This window comes from Nicotiana sylvestris, chromosome 6, assembly GCF_000393655.2.
Source record: "Nicotiana sylvestris chromosome 6, ASM39365v2, whole genome shotgun sequence".
Classification (NCBI taxonomy): Eukaryota; Viridiplantae; Streptophyta; class Magnoliopsida; order Solanales; family Solanaceae; genus Nicotiana; species Nicotiana sylvestris.
The window spans coordinates 48,212,622-48,228,609 of record NC_091062.1 but is presented as its reverse complement, the minus strand read 5'-3'; the positions used below and the strand labels follow the sequence as shown (position 1 = coordinate 48,228,609).

At 37.8% G+C, this 15,988-nt stretch overlaps 1 protein-coding gene across 1 annotated transcript; it reads left to right on the top strand.

Annotated features, from left to right (window-relative positions):
- The first annotated feature begins 5,720 nt into the window (after window positions 1-5,720).
- Window positions 5,721-11,526, top strand: LOC104230669 (small ubiquitin-related modifier 1-like). The gene is made up of 3 exons (XM_009783531.2): window positions 5,721-5,828; window positions 5,992-6,141; window positions 11,235-11,526. The coding sequence occupies exons 1-3, from the start codon at window positions 5,808-5,810 to the stop codon at window positions 11,298-11,300; spliced, it is 237 nt and encodes a 78-aa protein (XP_009781833.1). The 5' UTR covers window positions 5,721-5,807; the 3' UTR covers window positions 11,301-11,526.
- The last annotated feature ends 4,462 nt before the right edge of the window (window positions 11,527-15,988 follow it).

Here is a 15,988-nt window from a genome sequence, read left to right as displayed (position 1 = left end):
AGCTTCGGGAGGAGCTTAAGATGAAAGAAAACGAGACCCTGGGGTTGAGGCAAGGTATAAACAATCTCGCCTCTGAGAAGGAAACTCTAAGAGAGCAGTTAGCTTTGCTCGAGCGCCACTTTCGAGGTGTGAAGTAGGAGAGCCAAGCTCGGGGCCTCGAGATCGAGGAGCTTAAAGCCAAATCTGTTATTGAGTTGGCCAAGGCTAAATCTGATGCTGCGGCAATTATGGCTTCGTATCGAGCCAATGCCAAAGCTAATTCTTTGGCAAGGGAGATATCTTCTACGACAGAAGTTAAGTTATCAAGTACCCTTGACCATGCTAGGCGAAAATCCCGGAGGATGACCCTCGAAGAGATACATGCCCGCAGCGTCGACCTTTCAGCCGATATTGAAGCAGAGAAGATTTTGGAAGAAGAGGTGGCCGTTCTATTTTTCGATGAGGATGATTCATTCGGTGTCTCTGAGAGTGAAGGAGATAGGGATGAAGTCCCCGAGGTCAGGCTCTTGAAGATGCGACTCCTAAAGATGCGGGTGCTAAGGATGTGCCCCTGAAGTAGTTTTAGGTCACTTTATTTTGTTTCCTTGTAAGCCTTCCTTGTGTAAATATTTCCTGCAATCATCTGTTGGAAATACGAGGGGAAATTTTATCTTGTCTTTGGTTTGTGCTGGATTTAACATTGTCTTTATTTATGGAAGACTTCGTTTGAATGATTAATCCAAGGATTGGTTTAGGGTTCGGGGTGTTACCAAACCCTTAGATCTTTATCGATAGATATAATAATTTTTTATCTAAATAGTTTAAATCGATCTGATGTAAACTCGGGATATTGTGAACCTTGAGTTCGGATCGAAGTGAGAGCGGAGTCTCGAACTATAAGTTTTTGGCTCTTAAGCCTTTCGAGGTTGGCCCTTGGGCTCTTATATATCGGTCCTTAGGCTCTTACACATCGGCCCTTAGGCTCTTTTAAATTGTCGCTTAGGCTCTTTTAAAATTGGCCCTTAGGCTCTTTATATTGGGTAGTTTCGGCCTCTAGAATGGTTATGTAATTTTTCCCTCATTTTGGCTAAAAGACTTGGTGAAATTTTAGTTATACCTTAGCATGTGTTTTTGTACCCGTTGGGTTTCTCGAAGGCTCGGCGTGTCGGGACCTTATTATTCATTTCGTTTCCTTAAGCATAATAGAATACCTCTAAAGGTTTTTCCGAAGGCCGGTGTTATCGAAGCCTTTAGATCATTCGAGGGCTATTTTATTGGAGCTCTTAGATTTTTCGGGGGTTGAATTTATCGAAGCCCTTCATATTCTGCTTTTGCCGAGGATAGCCTGATTTAACCAATTTTTTAATAGTTGAAGGCCTTTAATTTATAGAGGAAATCGGACGTCTCCGAGCCACGTTATTTTGGCTGTAGCCTTTATATGACCGTAGTATTTTATATGGCTGTAGCCTTCGGGTACGTTACTTGGGCTTGTTTCCCGATAACTTTTCGAACTTGTTAGAAAAGTTAGTCAAGGTCGAAAAGTTAGTCCCCGAGGATATTGGCCTTGGCCTTTGTTTCGAGTTGGTGCCTCTTTGAGGTCTTATGAGTCCAAATTTATGATGACTCGGATGTATTGACATGCAATGACAGTTCCTGGGTATTTTGGGGTGCTTTGGCCCTTGAGCTGCTTCCCGTAGGATTGTAAGTGTATAGCTCGTATGAGATACAAAGTATTTTTTATATAACCAGAATGCTTTTTTAAACAGTTGATGCATGCGTACATGCTTTGTCGTCAGGGTTTGACTATTCTATATGGACACGGTTCATTCGACCGTTTGGCCCATTACAAAGTTCTCCTATTGAGGCTCCCCTTAGGCGTGAAGTATATTTGAAAAAAATGTGACCTCCGAGGGTGATTCCCCCAGTAGAGGTTGATCTAAAAGAAGCCTCGAATACTTGTTGAATGTTCCTTAGGTAGCATATAGGTGTTTCCTCGTTAGAAACCTTGTCGTATAGGTGTTGCCTCGTTAAAAACCTTGTCATATAGGTGTTGCCTCGTTAAAAACCTTACCGGTAAAACCTATTTGGGACAAAATACGATCCAAGGAAAAAAGAGTGCAACGCATGCTTTAAATCCTACCGCCTTCGTGTAAGAAGGGGTGTCTTCGAAATCGCGAGCCTTTAAAAGCTTCTATCAATGACTCGAGGCCTTGCTATCTCTGATCATGGTATCTTCGAGAGCCTTGACCTAGGTGGGAATGATTCTTAATGCCTTGATTTAACACCATGAGGCCGAGAAATTCACTTGTGCCAACTCCGAAGGCACGTTTGAGCTTCATGTCGCGTCGCCCCGAAATGTTCACTGTTTCCTGCAAATGAATAAAAAATGATCCTCTGCGCACAAGGATCTAACCAGTCATATCATCAATATAGGCTTTTGTTATTTTACTTGTTTGTTCTTTGTACATCCTGTTGACTGGATGTCAATACAAAGTTTTTCGAACTGGGGGCCTCCCTTTTTGTTTAACTAGTTTGAACCTGGGACTATTGCTCAGTCTATGTGTGGTGATTTAAGGCTGAATCCCTATCATATCTGAAAGGGGTCAAGCAACGCAATCTATATCATCAATAATATACTAAATGAGTTTTTTCCTAAATTCAGGGGTTAATCCCTTTCCCAGATGTGCCTTTTTTTAGCGGTTGACTAGGTAGCATCGGGCTTCTCGGGGACAACGGAGGTTCGAGGAGCTTAAGGAGTTCCCTTCTTCGCCTTCGATTACTTGTTTATCCTGCTTCCGTCTAGACTTGGAGCTGTGATAGCTACTTAGCCACATATTTTATCTTTGAGGCTCGACTTCTCTGAGGTCAGGGGTTCCGGCATCAGCAGCGCTTCCTCGATTGCAAACATCTTTTTTGCAGCATGCTGTTCGTCGTGGACTATTTTCACTCCTTCCTTTGTTGGGGAACTTCATCATCTGATGGAGGGTCGATGGCACTGCCCTAATGTTGTGTATCCATGGCCTTCCGAGGAGTGTGTTATACCTCATGTCGCCTTCGATGACATGGAACCTGGTGTCTTGTATGGTCCCGACTACGTTTACTGGAAAAATAATTTCTCCCTTTGTTGTTTCACTTGCCATGTTGAATCCATTCAGCACCTGGGATGCAGGTACAATCCGATTTTGTAGGCCAAGTTATTTCATGACCCTCGATCTGATTATGTTCGCAAAGCTACCTGGATCTACTAAAACACGTTTAATTTAACTTTATTTGAAAGGATAGAGATTACCAAGGCATTGTTGTGAGGCTGGGATACGTCCTCTGCTTCCTCCGATAGGGCGTCCTCGGGCACATAGATCCGAGTCCGTTTCTCTTTCGTGATAGATACTTTGGTACGTTTGAATATGGGTCCCTATGGGACGTCGACTCCACTGATGATCATGTGAATGACCTGTTGAGGTTCTTCAGGTTCATTCTTCTTGTTTGCATCTCTCTCTAGGAAATAGTTCTTAACTCGGTCACTGAGAAATTCACGAAGATGCCCTTCGTTGAACAACCGGGCCACCTCCTCCCTAAGCTGCCTGCAATCCTCAGTCCTATGCACGTGAGTACCATGATACTTACATATTAAGTTGGGATTCCTCTGAGAAGGTTCGGCTGTATGGGCTTGGGCCATCTAGTATCTTTAACTTTGCCAATGGCTGAGACGATACCCGAGGCATCGACACTGAAGTTGTATTCTGACAATTTGAGTGCCTCCATCGGTCCCGAGCGCTTGTCAAACCCAGTTTTGCTTATGAGCCCTCAGGCATTTTAGCCTCGATTTACTCTTCGATCATTACAAGGTGTATTATGCCTTGAAATGTTCCTTCTATCTTCGACGTACGGTTGATATCTTTTCTTGTTGAATCTTGATCCTCGGTCTGAGTCCCTCGGGGGCTTGGCTGCAAATCTATTAGAATGACCTAAGCTCGATGGGGCTCCCAACTGGTCATCCTCGACCCTAATTTTTGACGGATAATGATTGTGCACTTCCGGCCATATCACATCGGGATATTCAATCAAGTTCTGCTTCAGCTGTCGAGATGCAATTGAGCTTCTTTCGTTCAATCCTTGCATAAAGGCCTGAACTGCCCAGTCATCGAAGACCGGTGGTAATTCCATCCTTTCCATTTGAAACCGGGACACGAACTCCCTTAGCATCTCGTCATCCCTTTGCTTTATTTTGAAGACGTCCGATTTTCTTGTGGCCACCTTTATAGCCCCGACATATTCTTTCACGAAGGCGTCCACCAACATAGTAAATGAATCTATTGAGATAGGAGCTAAGTTGTGATACCATATCATAGCTCCTTTTGATAGTGTTTCCCCAAACTTTTTCAATAATACTTACTTGATTTCATCGTCATTCAAGTCATTTCCTTTGATTCCACAAGTATATGAAGTAATGTTTTTTGGGTCGGTTGTTCCATTGTATTTTGGTATATCGGGCATGCAAAATTTCTTGGGAATGAGCATCGGAGCTGCACTTGGGGGGAAAGGTTTTTATATGAATTTCTTAGTATCTAGACCTTTCCATCTTTTTATCATTGTCTTCTATCTTCTTTTCTCCTGACTCGATTCTTTTAGTCAGTTCTTCGAGCATTTTCATGATTGTGGGGTCAGTCCTCGAGCCGCTTTCGTCGGGCCTTTCTAGCGCTGGCACGTGCCGGGCGTTTACTGGTTCGGCGATGTTAGGAGTTCTGTTCTGACTCTGAAGCTAAGCAATGGCGATTGCTGAGCCTGCAGCATATCGAATATCACTTGGAGGCTGACTCTTCCTTCCATCCCTCGTGTTTCCTGGCCTCCAGCTCAGTTTCCCTGTATGCGTTCCTTGCGGGGTTTGTGCTTGCGTCCGTGTTTAAAGCGTTCTGCGAACTGATATCAACTGGCTCCACGTTTGGCAATCCCTCAGGTTTATGGGTGGTATACGGACCCCTATACCACTGTTTTCTCCAAGACCTTCATCCTCGTGAATAGGCACATTCTATGTGCTAGACATGTTTAAGCCTGAAATCAAAGAATCTTTGACAAGAAAAAGTGTAAAGAATAACATGTGTTATTAGAAAACTAGCATTAAAACAATCACTATTATCTTTAGCCCTACGGTGGGCACCAAATTGTTTACCTCGAAAAATGGGGGTAACAATTAAATGTAGTTTGTGGTTTTAAAGATATGTGATTTATTCTAATACTAGTAAATATATAAATATTATTAAGTTTAAATAAGAAGAATTGATGAACCAAACCAGTGTTGTTATAACAATGAGGACCTCGAGCTTGACTTTCTTAGGGGCCTCGAGGTTAGCTAAGAACAATGGAGTATGAACAATAAAGTAAAAGTCAATAAAGCTGAAGAACACTTGTTGAGCACGTTAAACAAGAAAACCAGTGTAGAATATTCTATTGCAGTGAATAATTTATGTGTGATACAAATGATTGGGATCCCCTTTATATAGGAGGAGAAAACCCCAATATAATACATTCCTAATTGAGGTAAAGAATTCTATTGGTACAGGTGTATAACAACTTAGTACGGACCTGTACTATTTCGTACAGATCTTATCCTTTAATTTATGCCATGATCCACGTATCCTTGAGAAATTCCCGCTCTTCCTTTATTGCCCCGGAGAATGTACTGCCCTCGATGCGCCAGGTCTTCGATCTGCTTCTCCGAGTTGCGTGTCCTCCAACTGGGTCCGACATCTACCTCGGGTCACCCGGACTTGGACTCATAGAACAAATTAAGGCTTCGAAATCGAAATTCTTGATTTTGACCGTATACAGAGATGTTTCTTCTTCGTACTTGTGTAAGCTATTTTTATTGACATACTTGTGTTCTTATCTTCTTGCTTTTTAGCTTGTCCATATATATCAAAGGAGACAATATATATTTTGCTTAGTTGATAATTTTTCAGAAAGACGTATCCACCAGTTTCTAGACTCTGGGTCTAAAGTTTATCCTTTTTGTAGGATGGAAGTGAGGTACTTTTCAAACTTCAGGGAACTACACTTCTGAAGAAACTTATGATGGTTTATTGCGACAAAAAATCTATGGATATAGAGCAAATTGTATTCTTATTTGAAGGCAGGAGAATTAGAGGCAAACAAACTCCAAAAGAGGTTGGTCTCTTCGTCACTCACTCTCTCTCTCTTTCTCTCTCTCTCCACCCTAAGATTTACGAGTAAATTTCTTAAATGGTCACCCAAATTATGAAGATATCTCACCACTGATATTATTCTTTTTTTAGGACAACAAAACCATCCAACTATTATCATTTGACTCAAAAAATAAATATCACAAATTTAACATGTCATGTCATATTAAAACTCAATTTTTGATAATAAAATTCATTAACCCATGACTCTTATATCCATTTTTCACTAGATTTATAACTGAGAGTACTCTAATGACGTAAACTATTCCAGCTTCATTTATTTAGACTATTAATGTAAAAGGAAAATGGTTAAGGATTTTAATATTTGCACAACTGATAAGTTAGCTCGGATGCCTTTAAATGTTTGCATATAAGGCATTTAAAACGTGAATCAAGTATTGTTGTTGTTATATGCCAGAAGTTTTTTTATTTTAATAGAGTATCCCAAACAGAGGTCTGGGAGATGTATTCCAAAAAGGTGCAGTGAGGGGGCTATACTTGATCTCAAAAACGTAATACAACATGGTTGATTTCTATCACCCAAAAAATAGTAGGAGGTATGTACTAAAAGTCTTTATACATAATCAACTAACAAAAAAGTTGCACTTATCGTATTTTGTTCTAATACTAAGCATTTGCCAATTATCTAGAATAAAAGGGCCTTTAGCTTCTTTGGGGAGATGGCAGAATAAGTGACAGATCACACTTTGATTGGTAGTAGAGGCGAGTTTAGCTAAAGAATCAACTAGTTGGTTGCCATCTCTATAGCAGTGTTGAACAGTTGCGCTTGCATTATGGACAAGGTTTATGATCCTATCCACCATCATCTTTAGCTTCATGTTCTTTGTTCCTCTTTGGTTGATCATGTTAACATTGACCGTTGAGTCAAGTTCAAGAGAAAAATTAGTTAATCCTAATTGGTTGTACCATTTCCCTCCAAACTCCGTGGCTAAGGCTTCTGCCATAGTGTTGCTATCGCAAATAACAGGCATAGCAAAGGCCATGATACAATCACCATTACCATCTCTGATTATGCCTCCTGTGTGCCAGCTTTTCCATTTTTCTTTATGTAACTACCATCAGTGTTAACTTTGATCATGTCATATAAAGGAGGTTGCCATTGAACTTGCTTCGAGGTTTACATAGGTCTTAGTTTTTGACTCTGCTGCATAAAGTAGGCTATTGTAGAGAAGCAGCTCCATTAGGCATTAACTTAGCAATAATGGACTTGATAGTCCATATTACTTGATATTTCATGAAATTGAGTTGAAACTTCTTTTGCGTGCCATATCTACAAGAGCTTCTCTGTTTTCAAACTTCACAGTATGTGACAGTTGGTGCGACTTGGAGAATCAAGCCATGGACTCTATTGTTTGATTTTTTTTTCCCACCACCTTTTAAAGATTGAAGAAACAGGGGCCTGTTGGTGCCTAATTCCCAGTGGTTTGCCAATTGCATTACATATAAACATCGCTACTTTACTTTCTATTAACATATGTTGCATAGTCTCTACCTGTGGAACACTACAACAAGAGCATTCAGAAGTAATATTAGTACCAAACCTACCATTCATGTCATTAGAAGGCAATTTTCTTTTGAATAATCTCTAAGTTAGGAAAGACATTTTAAAGGGAATAGAGTGATGCCAAACCTTCCTTACCAAATTATTTTTTTGCTTTTTTGATCTAATAGATGTCAAGAAGATTTGTTAGAAAAAAGACCATCATTAGATATATTCCAAACAGGGAAGTCATCCTCCATACAATTACCTATTTCAATATTTATAATTTAAACCAGGTTCTACTTTCACATATTACTGACTACATTATAAATATTGAAATAGGTAATTGTATGGAGGATCCTCCATACAATTACCTTTTTCACAATGGGCAATGGGACATCAATAATTTAAATCAGGTTCTACTTTCACATATTACTGGTTACATTATAAATATTGAAATAGGTTTTTTCTCTTGAAGATTATCACTGATAATAGTAGGTTGTAAGTATTCCTTGAAAAGGAGAACTTTAAAATTGAAAGGTTAATCTCTTAAAAAAAATTACATTTTGTCATGAAATGAAGTACCAAGAAAGGATAATAAAATTAATAAATCTTAAAGCATTGTCCCCTTGAACTCCCTATAAGGGAAACATAACTTACGGAATCATGCAAAAGAAAAGAAAAGAAAGGACTTAAAGTGAAGTGCAAGACTAGCTGGAGGATGACTTCCCTGTTTGGAATATATCTAATAGATGTCAAGAAGATTTGTTAGAAAAAAGACCATCATTAGATATATTCCAAACAGGGAAGTCATCCTCCATACAATTACCTATTTCAATATTTATAATGTAATCAGTAATATGTGAAAGTAGAACCTGGTTTAAATTATTGATGTCCCATTGCCCATTGTGAAAAATGCTATTTACTTGACTTTTTGCGGACTTCCTTGTTCCTTGAGACATGTATGCTAGTGGTCCTTTCCCTGTCCAATTATCCCGCCAGAAACTGGAGGAACCATTTTGAATCCTCCAGTTAATGTGCATTTATGCTTTGCTCCTGGTCTTCAATAGGTTCTTCCAGTTGTGAGAATCTGACGAGTTAAGAACTTTACTCATAGGATGAGATCTCTTACACTATTTGGCTTTGAGGAAGGTGGCCCATAAAATTGTTGTATTCTAAATCTCCACCATCTTTTGATACTAAATGTTTAAATCATATCTTGTATCTTCCTTATACCAATGCCACCTTGGGAAAGCACATGATGTGCCAAGAACTCCAATGGTGCTTATTCTAACAATCTGTATATCCCCAGAAAAAATTAGCAAAAATGCTTTTCCATAAGGTTAACAGTACCTTTGGGGGGGGGAGGGGTTCATAGCCGAAAGAATATATATGGGAAGAGACTGTAGAACATGCTTGATAAGAGTGATTTTCCCACCAGGAGATAGAATCTTACCTTGCCATCCATTGAGCCTTTTTGACAATTTTAGCTAACATGTGATAAAACAAACTAGTGTTCTTCCTCCCATGGTAGATAGGGCAACCCAGGTAAGTGGCAGGAAAACTTTTATCTATGAAACCAGATGTTTGTCTAATTTTATTGATCCTGGAGATAGAGGTGTTTGGAGAAGTAATAAAGTAACACTTGTCGATGTTGACTTTTTTGCCCAGAAGCTCTTTCATACCTCTTGATATGATTCTTAATAAGCTTGATAGAATGAATGTTTCCTCCACAGAAGATGAAAATCTCATCTTTATAGGCTAAGTGGTTAATGTTGGGTCCTCTGTTATCCATGCTAAATAGAGTGAAGTTATCATGCTCAAATAACTTATTCAAAGATCTGGATAATACTTCAGCACCAATGATGAACAAGGAAGGGGAAAGAGGATCCATGTGCTTAAGATCATGGGAAGAAGTAAAAAAAAAACCTTTCCTAGCACCATTGATAATAATAGAATATCATACCTCGTAGACAATCCCAAATGATGTCAATCCATTCCTCGGAGAATCCAAATTTCTTTATTACAGACATGAGAAATTTTCATGACATTCTGTCTTAGGCTTTCTCCATATCTAATTTGATGATAATGTTACCACCAGAATTCTTATGATTGATATTCTGAGTGATCTCTTGCGCAAGAAGAATGTTTTCAGCAATAGACCTTCCTTTGACAAAACCACTTTGATTCTCTGAAAATGAACTTGTGAAGCATAGGGTTAAGCCTTCTTGACAGAATTTTGGAAATGATTTGCTAGTGAAGTTGCTTAAACTGATAGGTCTATGCTTGGAGAAGTTGGTAGGTGACTGTACTTTAGGAATTAGGACAAGATAGGTATGTGAGAAGAATTTGGTAAGTCTCTTCCCATTGAAAACCTCTTGAACAAAATTAGTGATATCATTTCTGATAATATCCCAACATTTTACGAAAAAAGTACCATTCTGCACTTGTAGCTCCCATATCAAAGACTGCATCTCTGATTTCTTCAGTATATAGCAGTGAGAGATCTATTATCCTCATCAGTGATCCTTTGGGGAATGCAATCAAGAATGTCTCTATCTTTGAGTTAATGTTGTATGTTGAATCTCTTTTGGAAGTGGTGAGTGGCCGTTGTTGCTATGTTATAATCACCCTCCACCCATCTATTTCTATGATCTTTGATCCTGTGAAGTTGGAGTTTTCTTCTTCTTTCCCAGATTAAGCTGTGAAAGTATTTGGTGTTGGAATCACCTTCTTCAAACCACTTGGTATTTGCTTTATGTTTCAGTATAGCATCTTGCATGGCCATCCATCTAATGTATTCTGCTTGCCGTTTGTTCAGTTCTTCTCTAGAGAAATCAGTGTTGTTGTTCAAGTTTAACTCCTCTAGATCATGCATTTTGGCTTCCCACAGGTGAACATATTCAAACACATTGCCAATTTTATGTTTAGACCATTGAGTGAGTCTTTTGCTGAGCATTTTTAGTTTCTGTTGTAGCTTCCACAAAACATTCCCACATATATTAGTAGCCCACACTTCTTCAACCAGTGTTATAAAAGTAGGCTGCTCAGTCCAAAAGTCAAGGAATCTGTAGTACTTTATGTCATTATTGTTTCTGTTATGACAACTAAAGAGCAAGAGTTTATGGTCGGAGCCAGTTCTTGGTAAATGTCCGACAGTGTTATTTTGAAGGAGTTGGCACCAGAGATCATTTGCAAAAATTATTTCTAGTCTCTTCCAAATCCTTCTTCTAGGATTCCAATTGTTACACCAAGTGAATTTTGGTCCAACATAACCAAAGTCCCTAACTTCACAATTATCCATACAAGAGCTAAAATCGAGGCTTTGACATGTTCCCAATAATTTATTCATTCATTTGATGTAAGTAGTTATGTTTTCTCACCCTTAAAAGCGAATCACCAAGCCATGGTAAATTCGCAATATTAATTATCAGTTCACGTGATATGTATTCAGGTCCTTATAAGAATTAAGAATTCATACATTTTAAATTCTGAATTTGTCTGTGTACACATAAAGTTATTGTCTAATAATTACCGTTTCTTTTTCTTATTAACAGCTAGAGATGAGAAATGGGGGTGAAATTATTGCTATACCGGATGTGAGCGGTGGAAGTCTCGCGTAGTTATTTACTATTGGCTTGGATTCTATTAATGAATTTAAAGTTGTGTTCAATACTTGAGCCAGATTATATGGAATTCCCAAAACTAGTTAAGTAGTTATTGATACTGGTAATTTAATCCAACGATTATATATTGATCGATGTAGAAACTTGCATGCAAGCTTTCAATTTTTGCTTACAGTTCATTACCTTTTATAGACTTATTGATTTCTGAAATTAGTTTGTGGTATCTTAGCTCCAGGTACTTCGGTTTTCATTTCTTGTGCGGCCATACAATTAACAATTTTAAAATAAAACATAAAATAAAAGAGAACGGGGAAGTATGCGAGCTAGGGAGTAGAGATTCCTCTTTGAAATATATATAAATATTTGTCTTGGAACAAGCTTGCCTGACCATGCCTTTGAGTTCTATTTTATACTACACTATTTCATTTTTTACCTGTTCCTAAAGAGAATATAATATCATGTTTTTATATTTAGAAGCAGTTTAAATTATTTGACGATATGCGCTCCTTTTTAATTCAATAATGCATGGATTTTACTGCATATTTTATTAATATGTTAGAGTCATCTTTTAGTATATTAATTGTAATTAGTGGCGGATTTACCTTTAGAGGTTGAAGCAATCATTAGTTTTGGTCAAATTTGTGTAATATATTCATAGATAATACTTAGTAAATTTAATAATTGACCATGAACATCAACTATGATCATATGTTTGACCATCTAGAATTTACACTTTAATCGGTGAAGCACCATGACCTATAAATTTTAAATTCACCACGGGTTGTAATAAGATTTGTTTGAATTTATTCTTGTGTTATCTTTTATGTACACACATGCTAGAATTTTCACTTATAAATGTAAATATCAAGAGTGAGCAAGACTCACGTTTCAACCTTTGACTTTCTTCTAAGTTTCAGATTCATAAACGATCCCTTTCAATGGCTTCAGAAAAATAAAAGACAGGATGCAAGACAGGCGCTCAGCCTAATGCCACTAAGACGAAAACATTGGAACCAAACATTCTCCTTTACATAAATCCCACTAGTACTAACCATGGTCAGAGATTCAATTAAATTAAACACACAAAAAAATAAGATATATCTATCAATATCTTTATCTATTTATACTATATTAAAAAGTTAATATCCTAAAACCTTCTTTAGCTATCAACTTTTTGTGAGTTCCTACTAAAATTATTGGATGTGCCCAAAAATGTAACGACCCGATAGATCATTATCACGACCTAGATCGTGATGGTAGCTAACCTGCTTGCTAGGCAATTCATAAAAGAATAGCAGGAAAAAAAATTCTGAAATGAATGAGTCTAAAAGTCGAATAAGCCTGGATAAATATCAAGCCAATACAACAAATCCCCAGAAACTGATAATACTGACTCATTGCTCTAACATAAGAATACAAGTCTGCTAATACAATACACAAGGCCTCGACTAATTTCTTTGTTCCCCACTCGTAGAGTTTTACTGGGTTGTTGTTGGTGTTTGCCTCGACCAATTTCTTTGTTGTTCTTATTAACCAAAATTTCAAATACATGATAAGCACGGCTAGAAAGGGAATTAAGATAAATGGTCCTGCTTTTCAAGGACAAAAAATCATCACACCATCTGGATTTAGCAAGCTTATTAATTACAGGTCATATCTACACAGTAACAAAATCTTCCGCCAGATTACAATATTAAAAACACATTTGACCCATATTTTTGGAGCATAAGAGGGAGTTCACCGCAACAAAATGTCTCTGATCTAATTAACGTGACAAATTGGAGAGAAGTGAATTAGAAAGAGAGGAAGAATGTCGATAGTCACTGTAGGGGAGAAGCCGGTAATCACTCGAGAGAATAATTTGCCTGTCGCCACTAAAGAGGAGGACAGGAAAAGAAAAACTTTGGCAGTTACTCAAGATCAGGAGAAGAAGAAAAAGCCCGTCGAGGAGTCACCTTACATTGTCGTTCATGTGACGGCACAGGTGTTTCGTTTTTCTCCCTTATTTTTCCTCCTATATATGATAATACATGTTTATATATTCTTTCTTTTCGTCACTTTTTTCTTTTATTGATTGATCCCCTTGTGTTAGTTTGTGCACGTTTTGGTTGATCTTCCCTTGTTTGTTGATTCTCTTGGGTATTTGTTGGTGATTTTCTGCACTGTTCTATTCGAATGTCTTAAAGTAGGAAATTCTCCATTTTAGTCATGAACTACACGTAGTGAATCTGAATCATGGGTTGCCTTAACTCATGTCTATCCTAAAATAATGACTAGATTCATTCCGTAGCACGAAGTCCTTACTGAGGTTCTCGGACTTATGTGTTTTATTTGAGTGTTGGGCAAATCTGATCAGGAGCACACACACTCTAAATCACCTTTCAGTTATGTTGTTCCTAAACGCACACGCAAGTATACGTGGTCGACAAGTAATATAATGATAAGTTGAGTGTCGAACCCACAAATACTTGTATAAACTACTCACTAAATCACTAAATTGTTGTTCAATCCAGCTGAAATCAAAGTCCAGTAATATGATTATATTATACTACGATTCTAAATAATAACTAAATTATCAAGTAACGAGTTGATTGTTCTGTATTCAGTAGAGACAAGTATTCTAGGGTTGTGATCGATTCACCATTCATATTGTGTTCTAATCAACTCTCCATTTCATATAATTCACTCATGGTTGCTAATTAATCGATAAATGCTCTCCTAATCTTCTCCCGAAGTACTACTCACCTATTCTCAATAGATTAATGCCTATATTCCTATGAAATCAATCCATTAGGAACGCATTAAGATCACGATATTTAATTAAGCACGGTGATTAGGTTTATTCCTATCCTAACCACAAATCCGCTCCCCCTAAGGGTTAAGATTGTGCTCTCTTCAATTCTTCTCTAATCTAAACACGGCTTTCCAAAGCATAGCATAGATAGTAAATAGAACCTAACTGCTGGCAAGACAATTAAGCAATTAAACATAGAATTGAAGAAACAACCATATATTGGTGAATTATAATAAGGTCAAGCTAATATCAAACAACAATATTCATGGCTAAATCACAACCCCAGAACAATGAGTGCTTAGCCACTCATGATGTAATCAAACAATTGCATAAGTTTTGATTAATTGAAAATACCAGAAAAGATGAAAATTCTGAGATGTTCTTGCTCCTCGATGTTCTTGTGTGTATTTTTGCTCCAAAGTGCGTCTCTCCTTCAAAAATAGGTTTAGTCTTGCTTTTATACGTATTGGGTAGGTCTAGGGCCGAAATAACCTTGTCCCGGACGAAATTGGAGAAAATTCACGTCACTGGCGTCAGGCGCCCACCAGGGCGCTGCCCAATTTTCCAACACTATTTTCAGCGCCACAGATGGCGCCAAGCACTGCCTGTGGCACCCAAATGGCATTTTTCCCGGTTTTGTTCGTTTTGGCTCAAATCTTGCGCGTCTCGCCCCCAATTGTTCCCGAATCATTCCTACACATAAAAATACTTCAAATTAATATAAATCATAGCATTTAACATCCCAAATTCACAAAACAAAAGTAAAATATGAAGCGATATACATAAAAATATATATACTTTAAGCTAATCAAGTTAGCCGTTTAGGGCACATCTAGATGGATGCATTATGGTGTATATATATAGAAGATGGAGGGGCATGGAGTTGGCCATTCCTCACCAATGTTCTATTTTTTACCCGGGCGATGGTGGTCGGCAGTGGTAATAAATAGAATAGGTAAAAATTAGGTTGTAATAAGTCACCTTTCTGTTAGCCATTCGAAATAAACAGTTCACAAGTCTTGGCGGATCGTTACAACTTTTGATGAATGGACAACACTTGTCTTGCCACAAGTTTTGACGACACAAATTGTATCATAACTTTGGTAGAAATTGACAAATCGTGATCAGTCGTCAGAACTTAATTAATTATGTAGAAACTGTTATTCAACATGTATTACTGTAATAAATAATAAAACAATAAACTTTCTGAAATAGAAACAGAAGTACAGAAAGTTAGCAGCAACAAAATGTCGAAATAATATCTGAAAATAATTTCGAAATAAATCGAGCCCACTGAATGCACAGTGAGTTTCTTAAAGAAATTATTCCCCTCAAGTACCCGACTTGCTGGAATATTATCCTCCCAAGATAGAACTATTTTTACTCACTAGTGTATTGGTACCAAAAACTCTAATGAACTTCAAATCACTCAATGGTTGTAAAACACACTGAAAAATTATGTGCAGAAGAAGAAGAAGACGAAGAAGATCAGAAAATTTCGTAAGAAAGATTCTGGGATTCAAAGCATATTTATAGCTTTTCTGGCATGGTTTCTGAAAAGGTTTGACCTTTTCAGAAGCAACCATGGTTGTTGGAACAGGTGGGAATATTTCTCTTTGAAATATTGGGGGAAAACGGATTTAAAAATAATCCGGGAAAGAAACGGACCGGACCGGGTTGCGTCACGGGTGTTGTGTTATTCCGGGTTGATTTTTTGTTAATTAATTAAATTAATCAATTAAATAATTGAAAGAAATTTTGTCCAAAAAGATTAATCAATCAATAAATCGATCTTTGACTGAATTTGAAGCCGAAGCCGAAGCCGAGTGACGACGACGGTGCGAGGCTTACTTTCTTTCCAAACCATTTAACACCAAGAGAAGTACTTTCT

Coding starts and splice junctions, on each gene's coding strand:
- LOC104230669 (XM_009783531.2), top strand. CDS start 5,808: ATGTTTCTTCTTCGTACTTGT. Junction 5,829..5,991: donor TGTTTCTTCTTCGTACTTGT/GTAAGCTATTTT, acceptor TCCTTTTTGTAG/GATGGAAGTGAGGTACTTTT. Junction 6,142..11,234: donor GCAAACAAACTCCAAAAGAG/GTTGGTCTCTTC, acceptor TCTTATTAACAG/CTAGAGATGAGAAATGGGGG.